Source organism: Camelus dromedarius, chromosome 24, assembly GCF_036321535.1.
Source record: "Camelus dromedarius isolate mCamDro1 chromosome 24, mCamDro1.pat, whole genome shotgun sequence".
In the NCBI taxonomy this organism is placed as follows: domain Eukaryota; kingdom Metazoa; phylum Chordata; class Mammalia; order Artiodactyla; family Camelidae; genus Camelus; species Camelus dromedarius.
This window is the reverse complement of record NC_087459.1, coordinates 32,871,497-32,899,251: the sequence shown is the minus strand read 5'-3', so window position 1 is coordinate 32,899,251 and position 27,755 is coordinate 32,871,497. Positions and strand designations below refer to the sequence as shown.

The following is a 27,755-nucleotide window of genomic DNA, read 5'->3' as shown; positions in this document are numbered from 1 at the left end:
AGGACATGCCTATCCCACCGTGGGGCATCCTCGTGGGCGCCCCCTCCACCCGCCCCCAAAAGGAGGGTCCCTCCGGGAAACCTCTCTGCCCACGAAGAGCTTAGCCCTGGGGACCCGGGGCCCCCAAGCAGCATCTTGCCCTCAGCTGGGCACAAGGGCTGTGCCTCGGCTTCCTGACTCGTGGACAGCCTGACAGCAGCCTGGAGAGGGGAAGCCACGGCTCTGACTTCTCACAGGAGCCAGGGCCGGGGCAGAGCTCCCTCCCAGGACACGCGTCCACCCCGCCGCTCCGCCAGGGAGAGTCAGCTGGTGCTCCCTGTGGTACCGAACCCAAGCCAGCCTGGCCTTTAAACACCTGTTCACATCTGGAGTCTCCAGCTCATCTGTAAACCTCCAAACCACGGAGCCGTCTGCGCATTACCCTCAAACCCTCGTGGCTGTGCTGAGGAACACCACTTCCTCCCGGACGCACAAAGCCCAGAGAGTCAGACCAGGGATCCCCCTTAGAGTCACACCCAACCTGTTCCCGGGGGAGAAAGTAAATCTTATTTACGGCGGCCCATGTAGACAGAGTCCACCAGGGCACCCAAACCAGGGGATTGAGAGAGGGAGGAGGGGGAGACCACGAGACAAAAGCAAATTTCAGAAAGAAGACAGGAGCCGGGAGCCTCAGGCCCAGCACCCGGACCGCGCGGGCGGCCGCCCGGGAGGTACTCACGGGGCCGGTGAAGGACAGGAACAGCTTGAGGACGACGTCCTCGGAGAAGGGGGGGTGCCGGGCCACCAGGTTGATGAAGCGTTTCAGCGCTCTCCGCCGGGCCTCGATGAACTCCCTGTCGGCTGAAGGCAGAGCCCGGAGTGACCTCGCGGGCCAGGCCCGAACCCAGGGGGCCTCCCGCGCTGAGGCCTCAAAGCCATGTGGTCTGGCCGAGACAGACCCAGAGGCCGCAGGAGAAGGCGGGACAGAGCCCCCCCGCCCCGCCCCCTGCAAGCAGCCCTGGGCTGGGGCCCTGCCGGGAGCACCGAGGCGCCCGCTGGTTTGCTCAGCAGCACCGGGCCCCTCGCCGCGGCGTCTCAATTGCGGGCTTCCATGACCCCGCCAACACCGCGCGCTACAAACAAGTGGGTCTGCGACCCTCGTACGGCCCCTCAGCCCAGCTCCCACTCACTCACTGCCACTCACCCTCTGCGTATGCTGACTGTGCAGTGAGGAGATTTAAACCTGACCACAGAGGAAAACAGTATTTAAAACACTGTCTTAAAACTACTGAAGAAAGAAAAGCCGGGTGAGGCCCCCTGCCCCTCAAGGCCGCCAGGAGCCCACCCACGGGGGCCGTGCCACCATAAAAGCCGGAACACGCGGTCAGGCCTCGCACGGCGGCTGCCAGCTCCCACACCCTGCCTGTCCTCAGTCAGCCCTGACGCCCGGGCTCCGTGAGCGCCTACCCCACTCCCGAAACATCTCTGGTCCTCCAGCCCTGACATCCCTCCGCCCTCCGGTGACACACTCTGCTCCGTGCGCGCATGTGGGGCGAGGAGACGGTCACAGCGCCCGAGTCTGAGCTGGCCAGGGAGCGGTGAGGGCAAAAGCTCTTCACGGTGGTTAGAAAATGGCAAAAACCCGACCTGCCGGCTCTGGGCACTTGCCTTCCCATTAGGTTTTATTTGGAATTTGAGACAAGAGCCGTGGGTGAGGATCAACGAGACCTGAGAGGAGGCTGCGGGCACTGCCCACTCCAGAAGCCCAGCAGAGACAGGCCAGCGCCACCCAGAGGCGCCCGTGACCCCTCACCTAGCCCCAGGTAACTGCAGGGGAAGCAATGAAGGTCCAACAGCCATTTGCTAGTTTTTTATGTCGTTTGAGATGCAGATTAATCCCCGCTCACAGGCACTACCGCTCAGGGGCAGGAGACCACCTAACCCGGGGGTGGTACCCACTGCTCAGGTTCACAGCACTCCCCGGCCCCCCACCAGAGCCCCAGGACGTCCCGGCCCTGCCCTCTGGGAAGGAGAGTGGGCTATACCCTTTCTCCCCTGCACAACAGGTGCCTCCCTCAGGTCAGTCACCAAGCAGGGGGTTCATGCAGGCCACGGGCAGCAGGTGATGTCAACCCCCCCCACTCCCTGTAGCAGACCTGGGCTCTCAGCCACAGCCACAGCCACAGCCACAGCCACACCCTGGGACAACCCCAGGCTAGCACGTCCCAGCAGCCCTGCTGCCGCCCCCTCCCGTGGGGCAGAGGGCCCGGAAGAAGACCGGCCAGGAGTGGAGAGTGGCGTCCATCCTCAGCACCTGGGGTCGGAGGCCCCCACTTCCCTGCGCCCCCAGACTTTGGACCACCCGCTTACCTCCCAGCATCCTCTTGGGCGGGAGGGCCGGCACCATGCGGTACGGGAACTTCTGCAGCAGCATCTCGTGGAAGACCACGAAGTCGTTGTACCGCCGATACACGGACGACTGGAAGCGCTGCAGGGCAAAGGGCACGGAGCTCAGACCCGACGCCAGGGCCCCGCGGCTAACTGCTGCCCCGACCTTCTCTGCCAGCACCAGACAGACCTGGAGAGCCAACATCGCTGCCCTCCCCGTCTCCCCTCCCAGGCCTCTACCAACAGGAGAGGCCTGAGCTTCTCAATGCGTGGAAGCAGATGGCGAGCTCTGTGCAGCTCCGACTGCACACTTAGCTGCCCATTGCTTCAGATCTTCTGAAAGATACAAGCCTCTTTTTGGAGGTTTCAGTGCCACGGTGGCATCCGTCCGGTCCTTAGAAGGGAGCACAGAACCACCCCTGCAGGAGCGTCCCTAACATGCACTTTCAAATGACACGAACATGGCGGCACACACCTCCTCAAGGGGACCCAAACGCTGAACACGGAGACGTGCAATTCAAACAAACCGCCGACAGATCCCACCCTGAGCCTGCCCCTGATAAGCCTGCAGGCTCCCCAAGATTGGCATCCGGTCTGGAGAGTAACCCCACGGGGTCGAGTACAAAAGCTCACACGAGAACCACGCGTGAGCAGCGATCTCGAATATTACACGTTACACTAGTTACCATCGCTGCGGGGCAGCAGCCAGTCAGGGAAGGCTGCAGGCTGTGACTCCACCGACAGGACACTACGGAAAAGGCAAAACTGAGACGCAGGACCCCAGAGGATCCAAGAGCTCGGGGTGCTGAGGGCAGGCTGAGCCGCCGGGGGCTGCGCACTGCAGAGGTCTTCCTGTGAGCTGATCCCCCACCACCACCACTGCCCCCGCTCGGTGGTACCTGGCTGGAGACCTCATACTCCACGTGCTTCAGGAAGAGGCCCTTCTTCTCGGGGATGAGCTCCACCTGCACCACGTCCCTGGCCAGCAGCTCCTGCAGCGTGAGAGACAGCAGCAGCGGGTTCCCCGGCGGCATCTGCATCCGACCGGCGTCCAGGGCCCTCTGCTCGCCGACCTGGGGCACTGGCGGGTCTGCAGGAGAGAAGGGGAGCACAGCTGCTCAGAGCGGGAGCCCCCACCGCCCCGGCCACTGCCACCACCTGCTGGCTCAGCACGTGGACTCCCACGTCACCCAGCCAAACCCCGCTGTGGCCCAGGTCACATCATCCAGCACGCTCAGGGCATGTCCTCTACGCCATGAATCAGCTTGGACACCCGTATCTCTAGGGCCAGCCAAGGCTCGTTGGCAACTTGGCGAAGAGAAAGAAGTGAAATATTTAAAAGTTACATGCGGGGAAAAAAAGGCCCTCTTTTTCTCCAGACTCAAGAAAGGGGTTAGCACAAAAGAAACGGGCCAAGTAATTTTCTCCACCATCCTGCCAACACCATCCAGGAGGGCAGGGATTCACGTGGCTCTTCCCAGGTGCGTCCTGGTGGCGAGGGGGGAGCCTGGCACACGGCAGGTGCTCAAGGAACGTTTGCTGAGTGACTATTTCCTGATATTTACTGTATTTTCAGGAGGGAAACACAGTGCACCTCTGGGGGAAAGCAAAATCTTAACTGGAGCGCAGAATATGTGGAAAAACGGGAAATAATAAAGCTAAAAGGTAATGGGGGAAGACTTATTTTTGTCAGAGAAGATGCCTGCAGGTCATCCATCTGATGAAGCAAATACACCTGGACTATGCGAAGGACCCCCCCCCCACACACACACACACACAACCCAGTGAGAACACAGACAAATAGCCCAGTCTTACAGTGGGCAGGGGCGGGCACAGACATTTCCCCAAAGATGTACAAATGGCCAGACACACGTGAAAACATGCCCAGCAACACTGCCTGCCGTGGAAGTGCCAGCCGGGCCACCACGCTGCCTCGACCGGAGAAGAAATGACGCTGACTGTCGGCAAGGACATGGAAAACCCTCACGCAGGCTGGTAGGTGTGTGGGTGCTGCAGGCGGGCAGCTCCTCAGAATGTCAGAAACAGGGTTAGCGTGGGGCCAGCAACCTCACTCCCAGGCGCACACTCAGGAGAAATAAAAGCACCACACGGAGACCCGCACACAAACGCCACAGCAGCACCGGCCACAGGAGCCAAAGACAGGAAGAACCCAAATGCCCACCGACAGACGACTGGACGCATGAAAGTGCTCTACACACCGTGGAGCAATGTTCAGCCATAAAAAAGGCGTGGCTCCAGCTACAACGCAGGTGAGCCTGGCAAACGTGATGCTGAGGGAAAGCAGCTCAGTCATAAAAGGCCTCTGTGGGGTGACTCCACCTGCATGAAACTGTCCAGGAAGGGAACCTGCAGAAGCAAAGCAGGTGAGTGCCTGCTGGGGGGCTGGGAGGGGATGGAGGGGCGGGGGTGGGGAGAGACCACTGACAAGTAAGGGGGGATGAGAAGATGCGCTAAAATTGACTGTGGTGATGGCTGCACAACTCTAAACATACTACAGACCACTGTATTAGATGTTTTATTTCATTTTTATTAATTACTGTATTATACACTTTAAATGAGTAAACTGCCAGGTATATAAAGGATACAAACCCTCCAAATGTAAAATGTAGGTGACATCAGTAAGGACCCCCCAAAACCTTCTCCTCCACAAAAGCAACGAGAACACTGTCAAAAATCGTCAGGATCCACCTTTTCAGAACACTAGAAAGTGGCTCAAAGTTGGTGGCGATGCAGGGTGCTGTCACTGGTACGGGGGCCAGTTAAGTCGCAGCAAGGTCACAGCAGAGCAGGCGAGAGTCCAGTGCGACTGGCCTTCTTAGAAGAGGAGGCCACGCGGGACAGGGACTCACAGACACGCGGGGAGGAGGCCACGGCCACAGCTGCAGCCCGGGGACGCCGAGGACGGCTGCCCTGCGGGGCGGGCAGGAGGACCCTCCCCTGCAGGCTGCAGAGGGAGCGCGGCCCGCCGACACCCGGACCTCGGACCTCCAGCCTCCAGGAGTGTTGTTTTAAGGCACCGGGTGTGGTGCTTCCTCACGGCGGCCACAGGAAACTCACGCTAGAGAAGTCACAGAATTCGTTCAGAAAAGCTGCTCACAAGCAGCAAACAGCAGCAACCCCTGAAGGGGGATCTGATTTCCAGAGGTGCCACATCCAGTTTTCAATAAAGTTTCTAAGACGTGCAAAGAAATAAGAAAGTATGTCCAGGGCGGGGGAAGGTCTCGCTCAGCGGGAGAGCGCGCTCAGCTGCGCGAGGGCCTGGGTTCAGTCCCCAGCACTCTCACTAAAAACTAAACAAATAAATAAACCTAATTACCTCCCCCCCAAAATATAAAACACTTTAAAAAAAAGAATAAACGATAATGTTCTACTCTACATCGCACAGGGAACTATGCTCAATAGCTGGTAGTAACTTATAATGAAAAAGAGCATGAAAAGGAGCGTATGTACACATGCACGGCTCAAGCACCGTGCTGCACACCAGAAACTAGCGCAGCACTGAAAATCAACCAGACGTCCATTTTAAAAAATTCACAAAGGATCTGCTTTGAGATTAACAGCCGATGGAGGCCAAAAGGCAGTGGGATGACATTCCAACTGCCAAAAGGCAAAGAGGGCAACCAGGAATGCTACACGCAGCAAAACCGTCCCTCCACAACCAAAGCAAACCCCTCACCAGCCGGCCTTCCCCAGCGGGAAGGAGCCACGTGGGAAACAAAGCACACCCGCAGAGGTACTGCGTTCGTTAGTAAACACAGACGGCAGCACTCGTGTGCTCTGCACTTGAAACCCTTTCTTTTGAGCTGATTTAAGAGACAACTTTATAAAGCAATGACTATATATCTGTTTTGATGGGCATGTAATTGGTACAGGTGTAATCTGTATGGTAACAGCCCAGAAGGGGGAGAAGGAGTGGAGTTTCACAGGAGCAAAGTGTTTATCTGTTACTGAAATCAAACAGCATTCATCCAAGCTACACTGTTATGAAGGTTAGCCGTAACCCCCAGGGCAATCACTAACAAAATCACAACAAAAGTACAGCAACCAAAGCAGTGAGGGCATGCGAAGAGTGCACCGGAAAATACCTACTTAATATTAAAAAAAAAAAATAGAGGAAAAATAAAAGTAACGGGGGCAAGATCACTGGAGGAGCACCAATCTGGAACCAACAAGGATGCCCATTCTCCCCAACTTCTATTCAGTGTAGTACTGGAAGTCCTAGCCACAGCAGTTAGACAAGAAAAAGAAATGAGGGACCCAAATTGGAAGAGAAGAGGTAAAACTGTCATTATATGCGGATGACATGATACCGTATAGAGAAAACCCTAAAGGCGCCACACAAAAACTGCTAGAGCTGAAGAGAGAAGACCTCGGCAAGGTCGCAGGACACAAGATTAACACTGAGAAATCAGAGGCATTTCTTCACACTGACAGACAATGAACTCTCGGAAAAGGAAAGTAAAGAAACAATCCCTTTTAAAATTTCATCCAAAAAAATAAAATACTCAGGAATGACTCTGACCAAGGAAGTGAAAGATGACGTAAAGAAAGGGAAGGCACCCGCGTTCTCGGGTTAGAGGCGGGTCAAGAGGTCTCTATCAAAAACGTTATGTAAGATTAAAATGAATACACGCGTAATGGGGAACACGTTGTGACTTCCCTGACAATGAAAATAACCCCCAAGGCAGAGTGTGAGCTCAGCGGTGATTCCCAAGTGATCTCGTGTGGCTGAGGAATCCGGACTCCGATCGCTGGAGAGCTTAAAAGACTAAACGCAAAAGGCGTTTTAAAGCAAAGACACCACTCCCGACCACCTTAACCCCTCTGCAGAAGTTTCAAAGATAAGAAAGCCAGGAATCCCAAACATCAATTTACTGAACTAGGACATTCATATTTTTGAAGAAAAAAAAATTTAAGAATGAGAAAGAAGGGGGAAAGGACATTTGAGACAGGAGACGCTGTCCTGGGATGGCCCGTACGCTGAGGAAAGGGCAGAAGAGCAGGGCCAAAGTTCTGGCTTTCCAGGAGTAAATGTCACGTTCACCGCAGGACTTCACCACTCTTACCAAGGGAGCCTCCTAAAACCAGCACCTGGAAGATGCGCTCGACGCCAGCGCAGCGACCACTCAGCTCAGAGCAGACAAGAGAGGCCAGCCAGGCCCGCACAGGTGGCTGCGGACAAAGGAGGGACTCTCACCTTTGAGGTGGGCTGACATCCAGCGTCCAGCACTCCCAGCTATGTGGCCTAGCGAGTGACCACCTCTGAGCTTTCAGCTCACACTCAGTAAGCTGGGGGTGAGGATGTCCAGCCCTGGGCCCGATCATCACCCTCTGAGCCTTGACTATGGCAACATCCCTGGATGGGCCTCCACCCCTGCTCTGACCCTTCCAGCACAAAAGGCTCTACCGTGGGGCTCACCTGGAGTCGGAAGCCCTGGCCTTGAAGAGCCATCCCCTGTCCTGACGCTGGGCCGGGGAGGGGCTCGGCCCCACAGGCCAAGAGCCCTGGGCTAACACCAGCTCGTACCCACAGCCTTCGTGGGAACGGACAGCAGAGCTGAGGATAACCAGCTCCCGGAAACACTCAGGAAACCTCGCCTCCCGTCCCAACAGATTCTGCAAGTCCCTGAGAACAGCTTAGCACGTGCTCCCCACAACAGGTGTCAGGCCCTGGGCTCCCGCTGGCCCACAGATCAGGGCCCCGCATGCCGCATGGACCGGGCCTCTCTGGGCATCTCGCTCCTCTGGCCCCAGGGTGACATGACAGGGAGCTGGCTCACTCCCAGGCCAGCCACCAACACACTGTGTGACCCCAAGTACCTTTGCCCCTCTGCAGCACGCAAAGGGAAATGGCCAATGAGCAGTATTTAATATCCGTTCAGCTCCGACATTCTGGGATTCTCTGAGTCGGTGATCCAAAACTCAAAGTAATGAAACTTCAAATGCAGCCAAAAACTATCCTTCCCAGCACACGTCCATCAGAGCCTTCAGGCAGGGATCCTGCCACCGGGACGCACCCGGAGGGTCAGCAGTAACATCTGGGGCCCGTCCTCGCCAGGAAACAAACAGGATGTGCCCAATAAACCCCGCTGCCTGGCATGCCCTTGCTTCATCTCAGCACAGCGACGCAGGGTCACAGACCGGGAGCTGCTGCACCGCAAGCACAGGCAGCCGCTCTCAGGGGGGCCCCCCGATTCTCACTGGCCCAAGTGTGGGGCTGCACTAAGCACGTGGAGATCCCCCTCACCCTGCTCAGCCAAAGCACCCCAGGGGTCCTCCCTGCCAGCAGAGAGCCCCCTACAGTGGAAAGTGCCTTTCGAGCCATGAGAGGCTCCCCAAAAGCAGCCAGAGAGGAAGGTCCCTACTGTCCCCATTTAGCTGCAGGGTGGACTCCAAGTTCAGCATTCCACCGCCATACGGGTCCGCCACCACTGCCGCCCTCAGCCGCTGGCCCGTCAGAATGCGGGAGGACAAGGACCGGCGAGACGTGGTGGTCACAGAGCTGAAGTCTCCAAACCGAGCCTGTATCGGATCACCCGCAGGCTCCACCACACACGGATGGTAAGACAGCTATTAACGAAGAGAGAAGGAAAGAAAGAGGCGTTGGCACGGATGTGGAGGAACCAGAATCCTTGTGCGGCTGGTGGGCGCAGTAAAAACGGCACGGCTGCTGTGTTAAGCAGTACAGCAGTTCCTCAAAAACTTAAATACAGAATCACCATGGGATCCAGCCATCCCACTTCTGGGCCTATACCCCAAAGAACTGGAAGCAGGAACTTGAAGAAAGGTCTGCAAACCCATGTTCATAGCAGTATTATTCACAACAGCCAAAAGTTGGAATTACCCACTGACACGTGAACGCACAAAGTGTGGTCCATCCGTACAGTGGAATATTATTCAGCCTTAAACAGGAAGTCCTGACACCTGCTACATCATGGATGAGTCCTGAGGACATGATGCTCGGGGAAACAAGCCAGACACAGAAGGACAGACACCTTGCGATTCCACTCCTGTGAGGGTCCTACAGCAAATCCATGGAAAAAGAAAGCAGGTGGTGGGTGCCTGGGGCTGGGGAGTAGCGGACGGGGAGAGAGTGTCCGACAGGGACAGAGCTTCAGGTCTGCGAGATGAAGTTCCAGAGCTGGACAGCACTGAGGCGGCACAGCACTGCGAACAGTGTGCCTCCCACCACAGAGCTGTGCGCCCAGAAACAGTTACTAAATGTTACGTGGTATACACTTTACAGTTAGGAAAAACACAGATTGCTGGGCGCTGCTCCCAGAGTCCAGGGTGGGGCCTAGGAATGTGACTTTCCAACACGCTTCCAGCCGCTACCGCAGGTCCGGGGCCCCAGCCTGAGAACCACTGTCATGGGGCGAGCAGAGGGAGCGAGGGATTCAGTGCCTCGCCCAGGCCCGGGCCCCACACCTGACCAGGAGCAGGTGCTCGTAAACGCTGCTGCACTCTTTCATCAGGTGGGGGACCAACGACATTCTGGACAACTTGCCCACCGAAACCACACAAAGCGGGGTCAGCAAATGCCCTCAACTTCCAACCCAAATACTCCTTCTCAGGCTCCTGGAACGGTTTCTGCCTTTGACTGCAAGCTTCTCTGAGCTACTCTGTTATTCTGAAACCAGCAAACTGTTCTCAGGAAATGGAAGCAGAAGTTTCCTCTCCCTTAGCGGGGCCGCGGCGTCAGGAAGGGGAATCCAGCGGCCCGGCGGCCAGGGAGTGTTGGGGCGGCCCCGGACGCCAGGACGCAGGGCCGCCCCAGCGGCAGGCAGCTCGCCCTCGCTGACCTGTCGCCAGCCAGCTTCTCATTGCCACCAATTCAGGAGCTCCATCACACAACTTCGGCACAGCTCAATTTCATGACATCTGAAGGTTTACCTGTCTTTAAACAACTTGCTTTATGTAACATTACAACATTTTGAAAGAAAACCCCTCCAGCCCGCACACACCCATGCACGTTTTGCATATCACTCACCCCACGCGCAGGGCTGTAGCACAACACGGTCTTCACACAGGTCCTGTCCGCAACGCCTGCTCAGAGAGCAGCCGCCTGCGTCCCCGCCCCAGCACGCTGGCGCGTGTCACCGACGGACGCTGTGACAGACGCGTGTCCGCGTCCCGCTGTGAGAACACCAACCCCGTGAGGGCAGGCCTTCGTTTATTTTGGTCACGATGAGTGTCCCGACAGCCAAGAACAGCGCCCAGCCCACAGCAGGTGCTCAAGTAAGCATTTATGGACGGACAGAAGGAATCGAGTTCACAGGAGCAAAAAGGCCACATCAAGGATTCAAGGCCAGGTGGGGGTTGTAGCTCAGTGGGAGGACCCGTGCTCAGCGTGCGTGAGGTCCTAGGTTCAATTCCCAGTACCTCCACTTAAAAAAAGAAAAAGAAAAAAAAGAACTTGTAAGTGGGGAGGGTGTAGCTCAGTGATAGAGGGTGTGCGTAGCATGCATGATGTCCTGGGTTCAATCCCCAGCACCTCCATTAAATAAATAAACCAACCTACCTAATTACCTCCCACACACACACACACACACAAAACAGAATTCAAGGCCTGCGGTGTTTTCCTGAGCAGGGTAACCATCCCATGCCCTCCTGCCCCAACAAATCTCACTCAGGTCCCTCCGGTGACAGGCCCCAGGCCCCAGCGAGCTGCAGCAAGAAGCAGCAGCTCACACAGAAGGGCTGTCAACGCGTGTGGCCACACAGAGCCCTGAGCGGTGACATCCTCACGCTGGCAGTGTCACCCGACCCCCACAGGGCCTCTGCCAAGTTGCTGCGCGATCCACTTATCCCCCGAAGAACAGAAGGCAAAAACCCTATTTAGAGAAAGCTGCAAGGTGTCACATGGACAGGCAACCCACACAGCAAAAGAACAACATCCTTCATCTTCCTGCAGCGGCTGAAGTGCTTTTACCTTGAAGCAAAACACAAATAATCTCTTAAGGTCTCTCCAAGCCCTCCGGTGTTAGCTGAAAATTTCCGAACCAAATCCCTCCCAGTCTCCAAAGCTCGAGTCAAACACCCCTTCAGCAGTGAAGTGTCCCCTGCACCCCCAGGGGATCCTCTCGCGGCTGGCTCGAAAGTCCCAGCTGAGCTTCCGAAATCCACCTCGTTCATGAGCTTTTCCCACATACGACACCAGCTCCTCAGGGAGCTCTGATTTCCTAGCACTGCCCAGCACAGGGGTGGCACGTCGCACGTGCACCCAGGCGTGTTTTACAATGGACAACTGGGTTTCGAAACACAAAAGAGTTATGCCAGGCCCCTTCCTCCCACCACACACAACTCACTCAAAACAGAGCACAGCCCTCAACATAAGAGCCAAGACAACAACACTGCAGAAAACTGAGGGGCAAATCTTCACGGCCATGGGTGAGGCAACACCTTGTTAGTTATGACACCAAAAGCACCAACAAGAGAACAAAACAGACCACCTGGGACTTCATCAAAATAAAGCCTGTTGTGCTGTAAAAGATACCGTCAAGACCGTGTAAGGACAACCCACAGACACGGAGAAGACGCCTGTAAACCGCGTATCCGATGAGGGCCTTGGGTTTAAAAATACTCAAAGAATTCTTATAACTTGAGTTTTAAAAAAAAGATAAATGACCTAATTTTAAAGATGGACAAAGGATCCGAACAGACCTTTCTCCAAAGGAGACACGCAAAAGGCCAATGAGCACCTGGAAGGATGCCCGGCCGCTGGGGTGGCTACAGTCAGACAGACAGGCAGCGACAAGTGCTGGTGAGGACGTGGAGTAGTCGGAACCTCGTGCTCTGCTGTGGGACAGCCCAGCAGCTCCCCAGGAGGCTACAGGCCGCCCCGCGACCAGTGGCTCCACTCCGAGGTGTGTGCCCACGAGAAGTGAAACCCAACACCCACACAAAGACACACACATGAGTGTCCACAGCAGCCTTAGTCATCGGAGCCGAGGCGCGGAAACAGCCAAACGTCCATCAACTGATGAAGGCACAAGTGAGATGGGAATCAGCCGCGCGGCAGACCGCCACTCAGCCGGAGAAAGAAACACAGTACCGGCCCACGCCACGGCACGGACGAGCCCTGAAGACGTTTAAGCTGACGAGCAGTCAGCCATGAAGGGCCACACGTTATACGGTTCTGCTCACAGGAAATTCCCAGAACATGCATTTCTACACGGACAGCAAGGCCAGCGGCTGCCTGGCTGGGAGGGGCATGGGGGGGCGAGCACTGACGGGCACCGGGCTCCTTGCAGGGACGCAGCGGACGCGCGTCGGTCAGCTGTGGCGACGGCTGCCCGACTGCTGGGAGGCGCCACAAGCCACCGGCCTGTACGCGAGCAACGGGTGAACTTACACATGTGATGTGCGTACAACACAATGTGAATTACACCTCAGGAAAGCTTCTGACAGTGTTTTATGAAATCCTGCTTCTCTGCAGCTCTGGGGACCACAGAAGGCGTGTCCTAGCCCAGCACTGTGCCGGGAACACAGCTGACTCGCCATCTCAAGCGGAGGTGTCCCCTACGGCAGGAAAAGCCACCCCCTGGGAAATCCTCTGGTTGGGTTTCAGGCTCAAGAAGGAAAGTCCAGCTGGTCATGTCGCCACAGAGACCGCGAGGAGCCGTGCTCAGTACCCTGGGGACCTCCCTGGGGTCCACGTGGCCGTGAAGCCGCAAGTCAGTCGAGGCAGAAGCAGCCACCGAGTGACAAGAAACCACCAAGTTCCCCGTAAACAAGCACGCTTTTCCCCTTACTCTTCCCATGACTTCAAAGGCCAGGATGACGACGGTCACCTGGCAGCTGTGGGCAGTACCGACCGCCGTTAAAGCAAGAACCCTGACCGGTGGCACGTCTTTGCGTCTGAACCTCACTGGGTGCTTTCCATAATATCTCCTTCATCCTGAAAACACTGCAAGTAGGCACCGTGACCAAATTTTTCAGACATGGAAACTGGAGGCCCAGCCAGCAGCACAGCCTGCCCGAGGTCACAGAGTTAGGCAGGCGATGCACCAGGTTGCCCATAACACCAGACCCCGTGTTCCCTCCCTAACTCCCCAGGCCTCGTCCGACACCCAAAACACAGAGTGCCCCGTGCCTGGGGCAGAGGCCAGATGGACTTGGTGCAAATCCTCAATTCTTCTGTGACTGTGAACAAGCAGCTCACCTCTCTGCACTCAGTCTTCCCATCTCTAAAATGGGGACAATACCATCTACATTACTGGTTGGTTCCAAGAACTTACATATACATACGTCAGCATTGAGCACAGCACACAGCGTCACAGGACGTGTGCACCAGACACTAACTCCCAGATCAAGCCTCAGTCCGAGCGAACGCTGGCCAGGGCCACGCTCCCTCGAGTCCCTGGGGCCCGCCGGTCATCCCAAACGGAGCACGGCCACCCTGGGACCTCCGGGGACATGAACCACTCATGGTCACACAGGTAGGGCTTTTCCAGCTCAGAGTGGCTAGTCCTTCCCAAGGGAGATGCAAGAAACCAAACCACAAAAGGGGAAAAAATACTGGTGTGTTTCCATCGGACGTCACAGAACCGGGGCCCGGTGCCGAAAGCAGTCGCCTATCAGATGACTTCCTCTGACTCAAATCAGAGAGAGAGGAACCGCCGGGCAACCCCCAGGCCCTGCTTCCCCAAGAGTCTCACCAAACCTGATTCTGAAAGGGCCCATCCTGTTTCTCAAAAAGCCTCCTGGGTCTCTCATTTTTGGAACGTTTATGCATGGAGAGGCCCAGGGGCTTTTCAGGGTTTAAAAGGAATACTATTTTAACTAACTCAGGAAATCTTGGAATAACTGACGAAGCCGAAGTTCAAAGTTCCAAAAAGAATCCTCTTCTCTGTTTAACTCAATTCAATCTGGTTTTGGTTTTGTTCTTTTTTTTTTTTTTTTTTAACCCTCCTCCTGGATCTGGTTGGTTCGGTCTGACAGTGACTCAAGTTTTCTAGGATCTTGGGACATGAAAATGAACATGTTCCAAAACATCTGACAGGACTGAGTGTGTCTCCATTCCGGTGATGGCTGCATGGAGAACTTGTGTTCGCAACCTAATTCGGTCCTTCTATTAAAACACCAAGCAGCCACCCGGTATTATAAGCCAACTGACATATGGTTAAAGCCATTTAACAGAAATTTATTGACCTTCCAGAGACGGAACGCCTCGGAAACTGGCATGAACAAATCAGGGACTGTGAAAAATGTCACAGAAAGAAAAGCATGCAGTCCATTTCCCCCACAAGCACCTCTGCTCTGAGCGTGGGGATCTGGTTCTCCAGGCAGAGGAAGCCAGACTCTCAACCAGTGCCCGACTCCCCCAAACTCCAAAACCGGCTCACTGGGACCATCTGAACTCTTATACAGGCGAGGGGAACGCAGACCACACTTCACAGGACGTGCGATTTGCTGTTTGAGAGCCTCACAGCCTACCCCGCTGGAAAGGAGCCTGGGCCACACCCGGCTCCCCAGCCGGAACGGAGCGTGCCCAGGAGACGTGCGGCAGGGCTGGTCCTGGACACACAGGCTCCCCGCCGCCGCGGGGCTGACACACGCACCCTGGCTGGCCCGAGAGAATAAGAAATAGACAACTTAAGTGAAATAAAATTTTAAAAAACATTTTTGAAAAAGAGAATGAGGACACCTCACAAGGGTCCCGGGCAGTGCTCGTGGGATCAGACACCCAGAACCCGCCCCTCTCAAAAAGCCCTTCTGGGGGGAAGGACCTGAGTCCTGGGAGGGGCTGGGGGAAGCAGTCCTCAGCAAATCCTGAAGGGGCCCACGACAGACGGGACCTAAGTCGACCACGGCAAGGAGGGGACACCTGCCACTCCATCCCAGAGCCGACGCCTGGTGTGACTCCCAGCCCCGCCACCCCGCCGCCTGCTCACCGTGTGACGCCGGGCGAGGGACGGGCGCCCCCGGGCCCCAGTCCCCGCATCTGTGAAGCAGGGGCTGCCAGACCACTCACCGCGCAGCATTACTGGGAGGGCTCAGGCGCGCCGGCACGCGGTCGGTGCTCTGACAGGTGCAACCCGCGCACCACGACCACTTCGCAAAGACGGCCCTGAACAGAAATCTCCCCCGCCAAGGAGGAGGCAGGAGACGGGAACACTCTGTACCCCGTGCAGGGTCCCTCTCTGGGGAAACAAGCCCACTTCCACAGGGCACAGTTAAACTTTAACCTCTTGCAGAAACTTCCACGAGACTCCCTCCCTCACTGCCTACCCGAAGGACAATTAGCAGTGGAGTTACCCCGAGATAAAGAACCACACACGTACAGACCTTCTCGGATCCTGAAGAGCTGAAAATGCGATTTCAAATCTCCCTTTAACGCAAAACCCCAGCAGAGAGAGGCCAGTTCTTGGAAGACCGACGGGCCCCCAGCCTGGACTGGAATTTCGCAGGAGTTGGGAGGTGAAATTCCGGTTCTCAAGATAATTAACCGGACTAAGTCAGGAGTGTCACCTGACTCCCGCCCGGCAGACAGATTGCCAAAGGGAGGCTCCTTCCAACGGCAGGTGCGGCCCCCAGGCATCCCCGTTTGCCAGCACAGATGCCCGTGGCCCTGCATCAGAGTCCTCCTTCCTGCTGGTCCCGGGGCCGCTGGCACACCTGGACCCGCCGGCGGGCTGGGCCAGCACCAGCAATACCCGGTTAGGGACACGGGAAACAGGCGAGGCGGGGACCTGCTGCTGATTAACTGCGAGACTCTCCGTCAGGAGTGGACATTGATAGAACAAAACCTGTACCTCACTCCATCAATATTAACTCCAGTACGAGCTACAGAGTGGAAACTGAGGCCAAAATCGCTGCAAAACAATTTTAAAACAAGATCCCCAGGGAAGAGGGCATAGCTCAGTGGTAGAGCGCATTGCCTAGCATGCACAAGGTCCTGGGTTCAATCCCCAGCATCTCCATTAAAGAAAGATAAATAAAAAAACAAAAAGTTACTTACTTACCTCCCTCCACAAAAAAATTAATTAAACTAAAAAGGGAAAAAAAAAAACCACAAGATCCCTAGCGTCCACCTTTGCTTGTCAAATCAAACTGTTGTTAGCAAGTCCACTTAACGTCTCGGGATCTCGGCAGGTTTTCCCCAAACACTTCCGCTGTGAAACAGACACACATGTGCGCACACAAAAGGGTATAAAATGTCTACGGAGAGTTTAACAAAATTATACCTCAAACACACGTGGAACCACCACCCAGGTCAAAAATTAAAAGGCCACTGGGGTCCTGAAGCCCCCTTGTCCTGCATACGCTGCAGATGCTCCCTTCTCCCACCAGAGGCAACCGCAGCCCCATTTTCATGCCATTTCCCTTGGGCTTTACAATTCTATCACCTGTGTGGGCAGCCCCACACAGCAGAGTCCAATTCTGCATGGTTTCGAACTTTTTATCAACTGGAGCCACACAGTATGTTTTCTCTGTCCGGCTTCTCTGGGCACCCTCAGCGCAGGGTGAAGGGACTCAGTATTTGCAAAAGGTCACAAAACAGGACATCGCAGAGGTCATCTGAGGACATGTCCCTGGCTCTAAGAGCCTAATAACTGAGCTGACTGAAACCGATCCAACAGGCACGGCTACCAGCAGCAGCCGCCTCCAGGCTGGAGAACTAGTCCAGCAGGAGAGAGGCTCTGTTTACGAAGGGCAGGCATCAGGGCAATTCTTCATATTGAGTCCAGTGAAAGGATTACATTTAATGACATCAGCACCTCAGAAGCACAAACAGATGTTCCTTGATGCGTTAGTATGCAGACAGCAAATAAAAAATGACGAGAAGTGTTTCGAGTAGTGGAGAACACAGTCAAGTGAAACAAGCAGGCTGTAAAACATAACTGCGCCAAAAGCGCAGGCGTAGGAACAAGGAGATGCGCTTAGAGGCAGTGGCTGTGGGGCCACAGGTGATTTCTCTTCTGTAAAATGTCTGTGTCTGTGGTCCTCTCACTTGCACAGCAACATTCTCCTCAAAGAGCCAAGCCGCACACAACGCGAAATTCTGCCTGTCTGCTCGCAACTCACTCCTAACACCTACAGTGGGGAACTTCGCTGGCACAGAGCAGGTTGCAAAAGACTCTTGGAAAACAACGTAAGTGAGCTTCTCGGAGAGACCTCCAGTCCCTAACGAGCTTCCCTGGAATTAATCAAACACCATGAAATCTCACTTTACACTTCGCTTAGCTTACAAACTCCAGATTGGGAGACAGCGCTGAAGACCCCCCCACACACCCCCCGCAGCGGCACACACATTCGCCCACAACCCAGCGGCACAGAACAGGGACAGGTGGGGCCTCAGGTTGCCCCAGAGCTCAATTCACAACACGTCTGGGGCCCTCCTGCGCCCACCAGTCAGTCCCATGTGAGGTTTTCCCACTGATACCTGGTCTCGTTATGATTTCTTAATGATTCTACAATAAAAACCTTCAAAGGATGAGAACACCTGTTCTCCGTAGGGTATCGCGGTCAAGGGTCGCGCTCCTTGAATTCCTGCAGGTCCAGGCCACCTGCCTGCTGGACTCCAGGTTTTAACTGCTGGGGCGGTTCCTCTTAAGATACACCGTGGGCCCCACGAAGCTGTGCACATCCGCCCTGCATCTCACCCCTCCAGCCTCTCCCCCAGCACGCAGTGGGCCAAACATCTTTTTGTGATGCGTTTTTCTTAGGAAAGAAAAAATGAACCAAGACAGAATTCCCCCAGCCAGAACACATCACTCTCTTGCTAACCACAAATTCTGGCAAAATCTGCTCTACATGGGAGTGATTCAGTTCCTCTTTCTTCAAGTTGACACACTTTACCTTGCAAATATCTGTGTGTGGGAGAGAGAGAGAGACAGAGCTCAGAGAACATTAACACAAATGTAGATAACATTCCCAGAGCTACCATTGTTATGAAATTAAAATGTGGTAGGTACTATCCTAAAAAACACGTATCATAAAAATGCAATTCTATTCCAACCCAGGAGCCCTTTCCACACGGCAGGTATTACTCTAGATACTGGGATGTAATGAAAAACAACAGTTTCTGCCCATCAGGAGTTGACGGCAACATGTGTAACAGAGGGAGGGGGTGGGCAGGAAGGTTTTCCGCCCTAGGCCAGACGGTACTTTAAGGTGCAATTTAATCACTGTCACAGGCACACATCTTAAGCGACAGCTAGATGAGTTCTGACCCATGTGCACAGGCAGAGCAGCCGCGGCAAGGCTGGCGGCCGGGGCACCGGGGCAGGGAGATCGCCCAGGCAGCCGGCGGTGCAGAGGCTCGGAGGGCGAGCAGAGTTCAGCCCCGACCCCACGGGGACCCAGGAGGCGTCCCCAGGTCGGGGACGACAGATGGCTCAGAGCCTCCCAACCGAGTAAGGCGCCTGTAGCGCCTGCTGTCCGTGAGGCGCTCCGACAGGGCTGAGGCTGATTCTCCCTTGTTCTAAGACCAAGTGCAGGTCCGAGGGTTGGAGGGCAGCCGGGCTAGGATGCATGGCGGTAACTCGTCCACATTTTTATCGTTGGATGACGCAATCCCCAGATCAGATCAGATGATCAAGCACGTGCCCTACTCATTCTTTGCAGCTCCGAGTCACAAACATTGAGCTTTAGAGCCTCAAAACAGGCCCTGAAATAAACTCTCATCCTGCACGGTCAGGAAGCAGAGTGTGCCAGCCAATCAGGCATTTTGATGGTTATAATTTTCATATAAAATCCACAAAGGGTTTATGTTCAAAATACAAAAAGAACTGCTACAAATTAAAGGGAAAAGACAATCCCGTAAGAAAAACGGCAAAAGACCAGACCGCTCAGAGCGGCCGCACAAGGCGAAAGTATTGTAAGAAACTAAATCCCACTCACAACCGAAGGAATCACAAACAAAACACGTCCTTGATTTCTTTAATTCTGAAGCAAATTTTTTAAATAGCATTTAATATTGATGCAGTTCCATGAAAAGGCTGCACTGCCATCACAGGCCGCCAGAGAGGATAACGTGTCAGTTTTTGTTAAAACAAAAAATGAGCAAACCTGTGACCCAACAATGCCCTTCTGAGGGTATCTACCTGTGGTGGGCAGAATAATGACCCCCAAAGGCACCTACATCCTAATCCCTGGAACCCGTGACTCTGCTGGGTTACGTACAAAAGGGGGATTAAAGGTGTGGATGAAATTTAGGTTGCTAATCAGCAAACCTCAAAATAGGGCGAGGATGTGGATTATAGGTGGGCCTAATGTAACACCGACAGTCCTTAAAAGTGGAAGAAGTGGACAAGAAAGTCAGAGAGATGACAGCGTGACAGAGCTGTGGCCCACAGCTGCTGGAGAAAGGGGATTATCAGGCAGGGAATGTGGGAGGCATCGGGAGCTGGAAAAGGCCAGGAATCAAACCTGGGGCCTCCAGATGGAACACAGCCTTGCCCACACCTGGATTTTAGCCCAGAGAAACCCGTTCTGAACTACTGACCTCCAGAACTGTAAGATGACAAATTTTTGTTGTTTGAGCCACTAAGTTTGTGGTCATTTGTTACAGCACCAGTAGGAAACTAACCCACGGCCCTAGGGAAACACTGGCACACATGCACAAGGCGTCTGCCATCCCAGTACACGGATGTACAAAACAGGAAAGCAGAACGAGAGGATCCATCCCCAAATGGGCAGAGGGGGTGAGTGCAAGAAGGGCGAGGTTTTAATCTATAATGTTCTGTCTTTTTTTTTTTTTTTTAAAGAAAATGTGTTTGCCCATGTACTACATAACTGAAAGTTAAATTTTTAGGAGGGGAGTTACCATTCACGGCTGCAGCTTCATGGAATTACAATATAATAAGACTCTTCAGGCTGAAAACTACAGTGAACACAACCCATTTTTCTGACAATCCCAAAGGCACTACAAAGACCTAGACGCCCCGGTCCCCACAACCAGCACTGATGGCGGGCTCTGGCTGTGTGGCCAGAGCACCAGCAAAGAGGAAGTTCCTTGCACATCCATGAGCCACGGCTTCTTCAACAGCCACAATCAACCTCTGTCAAAGTGTGAGAGCTACACATACCGTCTTCGGATAAAATACACTCCAAAGGCTTATGTTTGCAGACTCCAGCCCCATCCAACCACAGTCCCCACCACGATGTGCCCCCTTAACAATGCCCACTTCAGCCCAGTCACTTGCCTCTGGGTTTTAGTTTTCCCAGTGTGGGGGGAAGTTCTCCTCGACTCCTTCACCTGCCTCACACGATGACAAGGACTTAAATGGAACGAAAGGGCAGGCTACGTCCCAATGGTCCATGAACTCCACTTTAAGATTCACCACCTAAAGGAAAGCGCTCAACAAGCTGAGAAGCGCTTCACGGTGATACCACGAGCACCCCAGTAAAACCACCACGGCCCCAAGGACGGCCAACTGCAGTCTCGAGCGGCAGCCATCAGCCGCGTCCTGCAGGAGATGCTCAGTGCGGACCCTATAACTACAGAGACCCTGAGGCCCCACCAGCAGCTCTGAATCCCTTCACCATCCTCAGAGGAAGAGGCTGGCCCACCCAAATACTGCCTGGAATTTCCAAGTGTGACCCAGTCAGGGAGTTCGGTCTGGGGCCCTGGTAGAGGTGGGGGGACTGCCGCACGCTGGGTTCAAACGTGTGACCTTATGAACACAATGTTCTAACAATGCGCAAGAGCCATGGCGTGCTTCCCCTTACACAGCTACAAGTGAAAAGAAAAAAACAATTAATGAAGACCAATTGGGAGTGGGAGTGGGGTCTGCCGTCTGGACGCAGACTCACCCAGGGTCTTCACGTCAACTAGGCCGGTCCAATGCACTGCCCACCCCACCCCGCCCCTGCCCCCTGCCGCTTCACTCCACTCCCGCCTCCTTTTCTCCCCAACGAATCAACTGCCTCGCAGCCCTTCAGAACTCACGTTAAGTATGGCCTCCTCAGGGACACCTTGACAGTCTCCCCCCCTGCGGAGTCCCCAACCTTTGCCCCCCACCACCACCAAGCAGCAGCAGTAACTCACACCAACACCCACTTACACCTACTCTCCAGTTAGAGGACTGGAGTGGGTGCCAACTAAACAGGGACATCCTAGAAAAGCCAAGCCTCAAGCATGCTTCTCGGTGTTCAAGCTCATCCACTTACAAAGGCACTTATGGAGAAACACGGCGGGCGCGGGATGAGAACACGCACGTCCCGAGCGGCCAGAGCACTCGCCAAGGCCGGGCAGGTCCAGGGACGGCGCCACGCGGCGGGCGGGCTGGCGCTCAGGAAGCGCGGGGCGGGCGGGCCCTGCGGCCCCCAGGGGCCCGGGCAGTCCCGGGAGACGCGGGCCGCCGCGCGCGGCGAGGTGCAACCCCGGACAGGTGCTCGGGTTCTGGGCCGCGGAGCCACGCACCCTCCTGGGCGTCGGCGCAGGACTGGGGAGCAGGAGGGGGGACCCCGCGGGGCGCTGGGCGTCGGGGACGGGAAGAGAAACGGAGGCCGCGGGGCCCCGGGGCGCTGGCCAGAGACGCGCGCGTGCCCTGGTGGGCGCCGCCTGCCGTACCTGCCGCGGGCGGGTCACCCTCCTCGTCCGCCTCCGCTTCAGCAGCAGCAGCGACTGGCGCCGCGGGCAGCGGGTCCATCGCGCCGCCAGTCATGTGAGCGCGCGTCACGTGACTTCCTCTGCCCTAGCCCGGCCTCAGCCTGGCCTCGCCACGCCCACTCCCAGCCTCGCCACGCCCCCGCCCGGGCCCGCCACGCCCACTCCCAGCCTATCCGCGCCCACGCCCGGCCCGCCACACCCACTGACGCCTAGCTCCGCCCCTGCCCGGCCTTGGCCACGCAGCCAAGGGGAGGACTGGTGGCTGAGCCCCGGCGCGCGCTCCGCTGTCCTGCGTCCGCAGGTCCTCCCCGCGGGGTCGCTGCCCGCTCCCGCGCCCACCTGTTCAGTCCCCAGCTGCCCTCCCTCAGGCACCCGCTCACGCACTCACTCACACGCTCGTCCGCTTACTCACTCGCTTCCTCAATGTCTGCCCTCACTCACCGCTCATTCATTCACCCACTCGCTCCTCGCTCACTTACCTACCCTCTCATTCAGCCGTTCGTTCGCTTACCACCCACTCACCCGCTCGCTCGCTCAGTCAAGTCTCCTGACTGCCGCCTGGAGGCCAGGCAGGCCCTGTGCTGCGTGCTGAGGACACAGCGATGCACTGATACCTTCCCCGATCTGGAGGACAGACGGGGGACCAGGGTGGACCAAGTGTCCTTACTTCCGAAACAGACTGTGGGAGCGCGCACAGTGGGTTCCCCCAGCCCTGCCGGGGTGAAGGGATCCCTGGATGGGCAAAGCCTGAGCTGATGCTGGAGGAGTGAGGAATTCAGCAGGAGGAGGGAGTGGGTCCCCGCAGGCGCGAAGGCTCCGAGGCATCGCACAGCTGCACAGGCTGTGTGGTCTTCCTGCAGCTAGAAGTGTGGGGGCAGAAGAGGAAGCTGGAGAGACTGCTAGGGCTCCGTTAGGAAGGGATTTGTTTGCAAAGAAAGGGCCTTGGACCTCCGAATACTGATGCCTATCAACGCCCAGGGAGCTGGTTACAGCAATCCAGAGCCCAGAGCCCCGAACAGGGTCCTAGGAAGGGTCCCAGCACCCCACCCCCCACCCCAGGCAGTTAGTTCTCTTTGCTACAGCTACTGAGCACAAGCAGTGCTCTCCCCAGGCACAGCCGAGGAAGTGGTGTCCCGCTTCCACAGATGGGCGTATAGCAGCTTTCCCAGCCACAGTGGGACACTGCAGGATCCTGTGACACACACCTCCCATCTGATGCTGCTTCCTTCCGCCACCACGGGCTTCCTTTCAGCTGTTGTTGCATCAAATGATGTGCTCAGCACTTTCTCCCCACCCTGGGAGCGCGGGATCCCTCTCCCTCTCCCTCTGTTTCTGCTAACTTCCTGGCATTATTTGCTACATATATCTGTCCCCCACTAGATTATAAGATCTTTATTAAATGTTTAAACGTTCACTGCACCTTAATGCTGTGAAGCATCAAATGAGTAAGAAGTTAAGCATTATTCAAGAATAATAGTGGGGGTTGGTGAGGGAATAGCTCAGTGGTAGAGTGTATTCTCAAGCACACAGTCCCAAGTTCAATCACCAGCACCTCCATTAAAAAATAAATAAATAAACCTAATTACCTCCCCCACCAAAAAACAACAATAGCATATTAAACGTAGCACTTTACTTTTAACGCCCCTGCCATGTGGTCACTCAGCCCCCAGCGCTGCACTGCACATCTGGGGAACACTCGGATCAGGTATATTCCACCTGAGCCTACCCTGAGATGTCCTGATTTAATTGGTCTGGGGTATGGCCCAGACTTCGGATTTTTTTTTAAAAAAAGCTCCCCGGATGACTCTAAGGTGCCGTCCAGGTGGAAGACCCCTGCTCTAAGTTGAAAAGTTTGTTTTCTTCCCACACAACTGAGCATTTGCTAGGTAGGAATTCTGTATGACAGTGGGAGAAGAGGGCGGGGGGGGGGGGGGCCAACACAGGGCTAACCAGACCAAGGTCCCCGGCCTCCAAAGTTCCTGATGGAATTGAATGGGGGCGAAGCACAACAGGACTGTCACACCACACAGAGTGAAGTGGCTGTCGAGGCTGGAAATGTGGATGTTATGGTAGGAAGGATGAACCGCTGGTCCTGATGTGACGGGCTCTGAATGCCTCCAGAAGATGAAAGTCAGTCCTTACATGCTGTGGGCTCCATGACCAGTTATCTCCAATGGTTAGACTGTACTTGGGAAACATGCGCTGAAATACGTCTGCCTGTGATTTCTTTAGATCCTCACCAAAGAAGCCTAATCCTTTTACTATTTCTGTTTCATTCAGGAAACAGTAAATAGGAAACCAAATTTCTGATCTTTAAAACTCTTTGATTAATGGGGAGGGTATAGCTCAAATGGTAGAGCACATGCTTAGCATGCATGAGGTCTTGGGTTCAATCCCCAGTTCCTCCTCCAAAAAATAAATACATGAATAAGTAAACCTAATTACCTCCCTACCAAAAAAAGATTAAATTAAAACTCTTTGATTAATGGCAAGAATCCAATTACATTAAGACTGTAAATCTGTTTTTTTGAGTCACATTATTACTTTCCATTTAGAGAAATGAGAACTAGAAAGGAGAAATGACAGAACTTGGAATGCAGAACACTGAAGTTGGGACCTCACCACATAGGCAGACATGCGGAAATGGGCTGTTATCTCTTACTCTACAAAGACACAAGGATTTCCAAGTCCTACTAAGGACCCTTCGAAAGAGTTGCTAAAGCAGGGGAGGGTGTAGCTCAGTGGTAGAGCACCTGCTTAGCATGCATGAGGTTCTGGGTTCAATCCCCAGTACCTCCATTAAAATAAATAAATAAATAAAATAAACCTAATTACCCCCCAAAAAAGAGTTGCTAAAATGCTTTGAGTATATTCTGGAAATATTAATAATAGTTCAGGGCTCGATCATGCTGCAGTAACAATCTCAAATCTCAAGGGGTTACATTCATCATCGTCACTTGGAAACCCGGGGTGAGGGAGCAGCCATGAAAGGAAAAGTACTCTGGAGCACTGAAAGGCCCAGGCTCTGGCCCAGAGGTGACGTGACACACCACGCTTCTACTCAAAACCCACTGGCCAGAACTAGTGTCATGGCTCTTCCAACCCCAAGAGAACCAGAACCACTATGTACCTGGAAGACAGAAAACCAGAAGTGCTTGGTAAACAGCACTAAATACTAACCACACATATCAAACTAACACTTATGAATGTACCCACTGTGTAGGAGGAACACTTATACTTGCCTTTATTTAGAAACTCATCTTCCCTTCATAGTAAACCTTGGAACTAGTGAGGTGGGAAGCCCAATAAAAACACTGGCAAGACCCCCAGGGAGGGATACTACTCTCCTGCCAGCACCATCAGGTCCCTGGCCCAGAGGCTCTATCTCACTTTTTGCCTCTGAAATGGCTTACTTACCCTTAAAATTCTATTGGTTCCCTGAGCTCACTTCTGATTGGTTATTTCCTTCACTCCTGATTGGTTATTACTCTCACTTCTGATTAGTCCACTTCCCTAACTTCTGATTGGTCTATTTGTAGTACTTCATTTGCATGGAGCTCACTCCTGATTGGTTATTTCTCTCACTCCTGATTGGGCTATTTCTACAAAGCTTGTTCTTAGTTGGTCAACTTTTGTTGTACTTTATTTGCATATGATGTTGTAAAGTGTAAACTGGCAGCCTATAAAGGCCTGTGTAAAGCTACAGATGGGGTCCAGAGCTTGGAGTGTTAAACTCTTCTGGGCCTGCTGCCATAATAAACCTGAGTTCTCCAACTCTCCGAGTGCTGCTTGGTCTCTCGCCCAGATCCAGGCTGCTGTCACAACTGAGCTGTAACACAGAGCTGTAAACATGTTTTTCTGCAACACTAGTAGTATGACTATCTCCAGTTTGGCCTGAAGAGGTCAACATGCTGAGATCCCAGAGCCAATCAACAGAAGAGCTGGGATTCAAACCCAGACTGTCTGGTACCACAGACCATCCTCACAGCCCTTGTGGCATTTCCCTTGTGCTATAAAGCTAGTAATTTATCATCAAAGTTATTAATCAGGAAATTCTGCCTCATTCTCTAATGTGAATTCTCTAATTCAAAAAGATAATTTCAACCCAGTGTTCACAGCAGCACTATTTACAGTAGCCAAGACATGGAAACAACCTAAATGTCCATCAACAGATGACTGGGTAAAGAAGATGTGGTATATTTATACAATGGAATACTACTCAGCCATTAAAAAGACTAAAATAATGCCATCTGCAGCAACATGGATGGCCCTGGAGATGTCATTCTAAGTGAAGTAATCCAGAAAGAGAAAGAAAAATACCATATGATATCACCCATATGGGGAATCTTAAAAAAAAATTAGACAAATGAACTTATTTGCAAAACAGAAACAGACTCACAGACATAGAAAACAAACTTGTGGTTACCAGTGGGAAAAGGGGAGGGTGGATAAATTGGGAGTTTGAGATTTGCAGATACTGACTACTATGTATAAAATAGATAAACAACAAGGTCCCACTGTACAGCACAGGGAACTGTATTCAATATCTTGTAATAACCTACAATGAAAAATAAGAGGAAAAGGAATATATATAGTTACAGCTGAATCATTCTGCTGTACGCCAGAAATTAACACAACATTGTAAACCGACTACACTTCAATAAAAAAAATTTTAAGAAAACAATAAAAAAAGGAAATTCTGGTCCATCTATAACCTCTTGTTTTAGGAAGCTTGATATGGCCGCTGCCTATGGCTCTGTAGATCTTATTGTGGGGCGGGGGAGGGACTCTAAAAGCAGAGAAAATAATAATTTCATTAATGATGTTAATAGCCCCAAACACTTATTGACCACTTACTATGTGACAGGCTCTGTGCTAAGTGCTGAACAGTACCATCTCTTACTCCTGCAAAGATCACGAAATCAAATCCTCCTGTGACGCTGTGAGATCCCTCTCAGACAGTGCCTCTCAAGTATCCGTTCTGAAATTCCTGCCTGGAGTCAAGGGATTTGCTCACGTCCACCATGAGCCCCAGGCAGCTTTAAATATCTCAGACATGTTGGCTTTCCTAATTAGGCTTTGGACAGCCGGACAGACTACTAACTTCCTTCTGCTTCAGTTCACCCGTACGTGAAATGGATACACCAATATCACTTGCTCCAGAAGGTTGTTCCTCAAAGGTTACGTTTTATATAAGAGATTTCTTATGATGGTCTGAACTGATGCGGAAGTACATTCAACCTCTTCCCCAAACACACAGAGAAATGCTAGCTAAAATTCTACCCCCGAAACAGTTTTTAATACATAGTTGGAGTCAAAAGCAAGAAAGGGTGCCAGATATAGGGGGAACTCTAAGTTACAGGGATGAATAAAAGCTGAAGCCAACAACTCACAGAGCCTTCAGAAATAATAAAGGGCTTAGGAACCTGACTTAAGGCAATAAGGAAGGCTTAGGTCCCAGCCAGGGTGGGAAATGGACCTGAACTTCCTACATAGAAGCAGGATCAAGGAAGGGATGAGCTAGCAGCGTTCAGAAGCAGCGTGGAAGCTGGCTGTCCACACCGGCCCGGGAGTGGGAAGAGGAACCTGGAGGCACTCCCACTCCTGGAGGTTTACCCAAAGCATATGTCCACCGAAAAAAGGCTCATTCCTAGAAGCCACTTTCAAATAGCTAACAACTGGAAATGATCCAAATGTCTATTAACGGCAGACTGGATGAACATACTGCTGCGGAGTCATACAGTAGACTGCCAAACTGCATTGAAAAAGCCCCAAATGTCGCTGTGGGTGCTGGGAAGCGGGGTGC

The 27,755-nt window shown here is 53.7% G+C and overlaps 1 protein-coding gene across 4 annotated transcripts in view; it reads right to left on the bottom strand.

Annotated features, from left to right (window-relative positions):
• Positions 1-22,021, bottom strand: part of SNX8 (sorting nexin 8) — a 35,041-nt gene extending 13,020 nt beyond the window's left edge. The window contains exons 1-5 of one of the 4 annotated variants that reach the window (XM_064478755.1): positions 21,911-22,021; positions 3,267-3,457; positions 2,350-2,467; positions 1,184-1,222; positions 719-840 (exon numbers count right to left, since the gene is read on the bottom strand). In XM_064478755.1, the coding sequence (XP_064334825.1) occupies positions 719-840; positions 1,184-1,222; positions 2,350-2,467; positions 3,267-3,457; positions 21,911-22,004 (564 nt within the window). In that variant the 5' untranslated portion in view covers positions 22,005-22,021. Of the gene's footprint in view, positions 1-718; positions 841-1,183; positions 1,223-2,349; positions 2,468-3,266; positions 3,458-15,678; positions 15,947-21,910 lie in introns of those variants that run through there. The other 3 variants (XM_064478754.1, XM_031471287.2, XM_031471285.2) reach the window with 3 other exon arrangements.
• Positions 22,022-27,755: the final 5,734 nt, after the last annotated feature.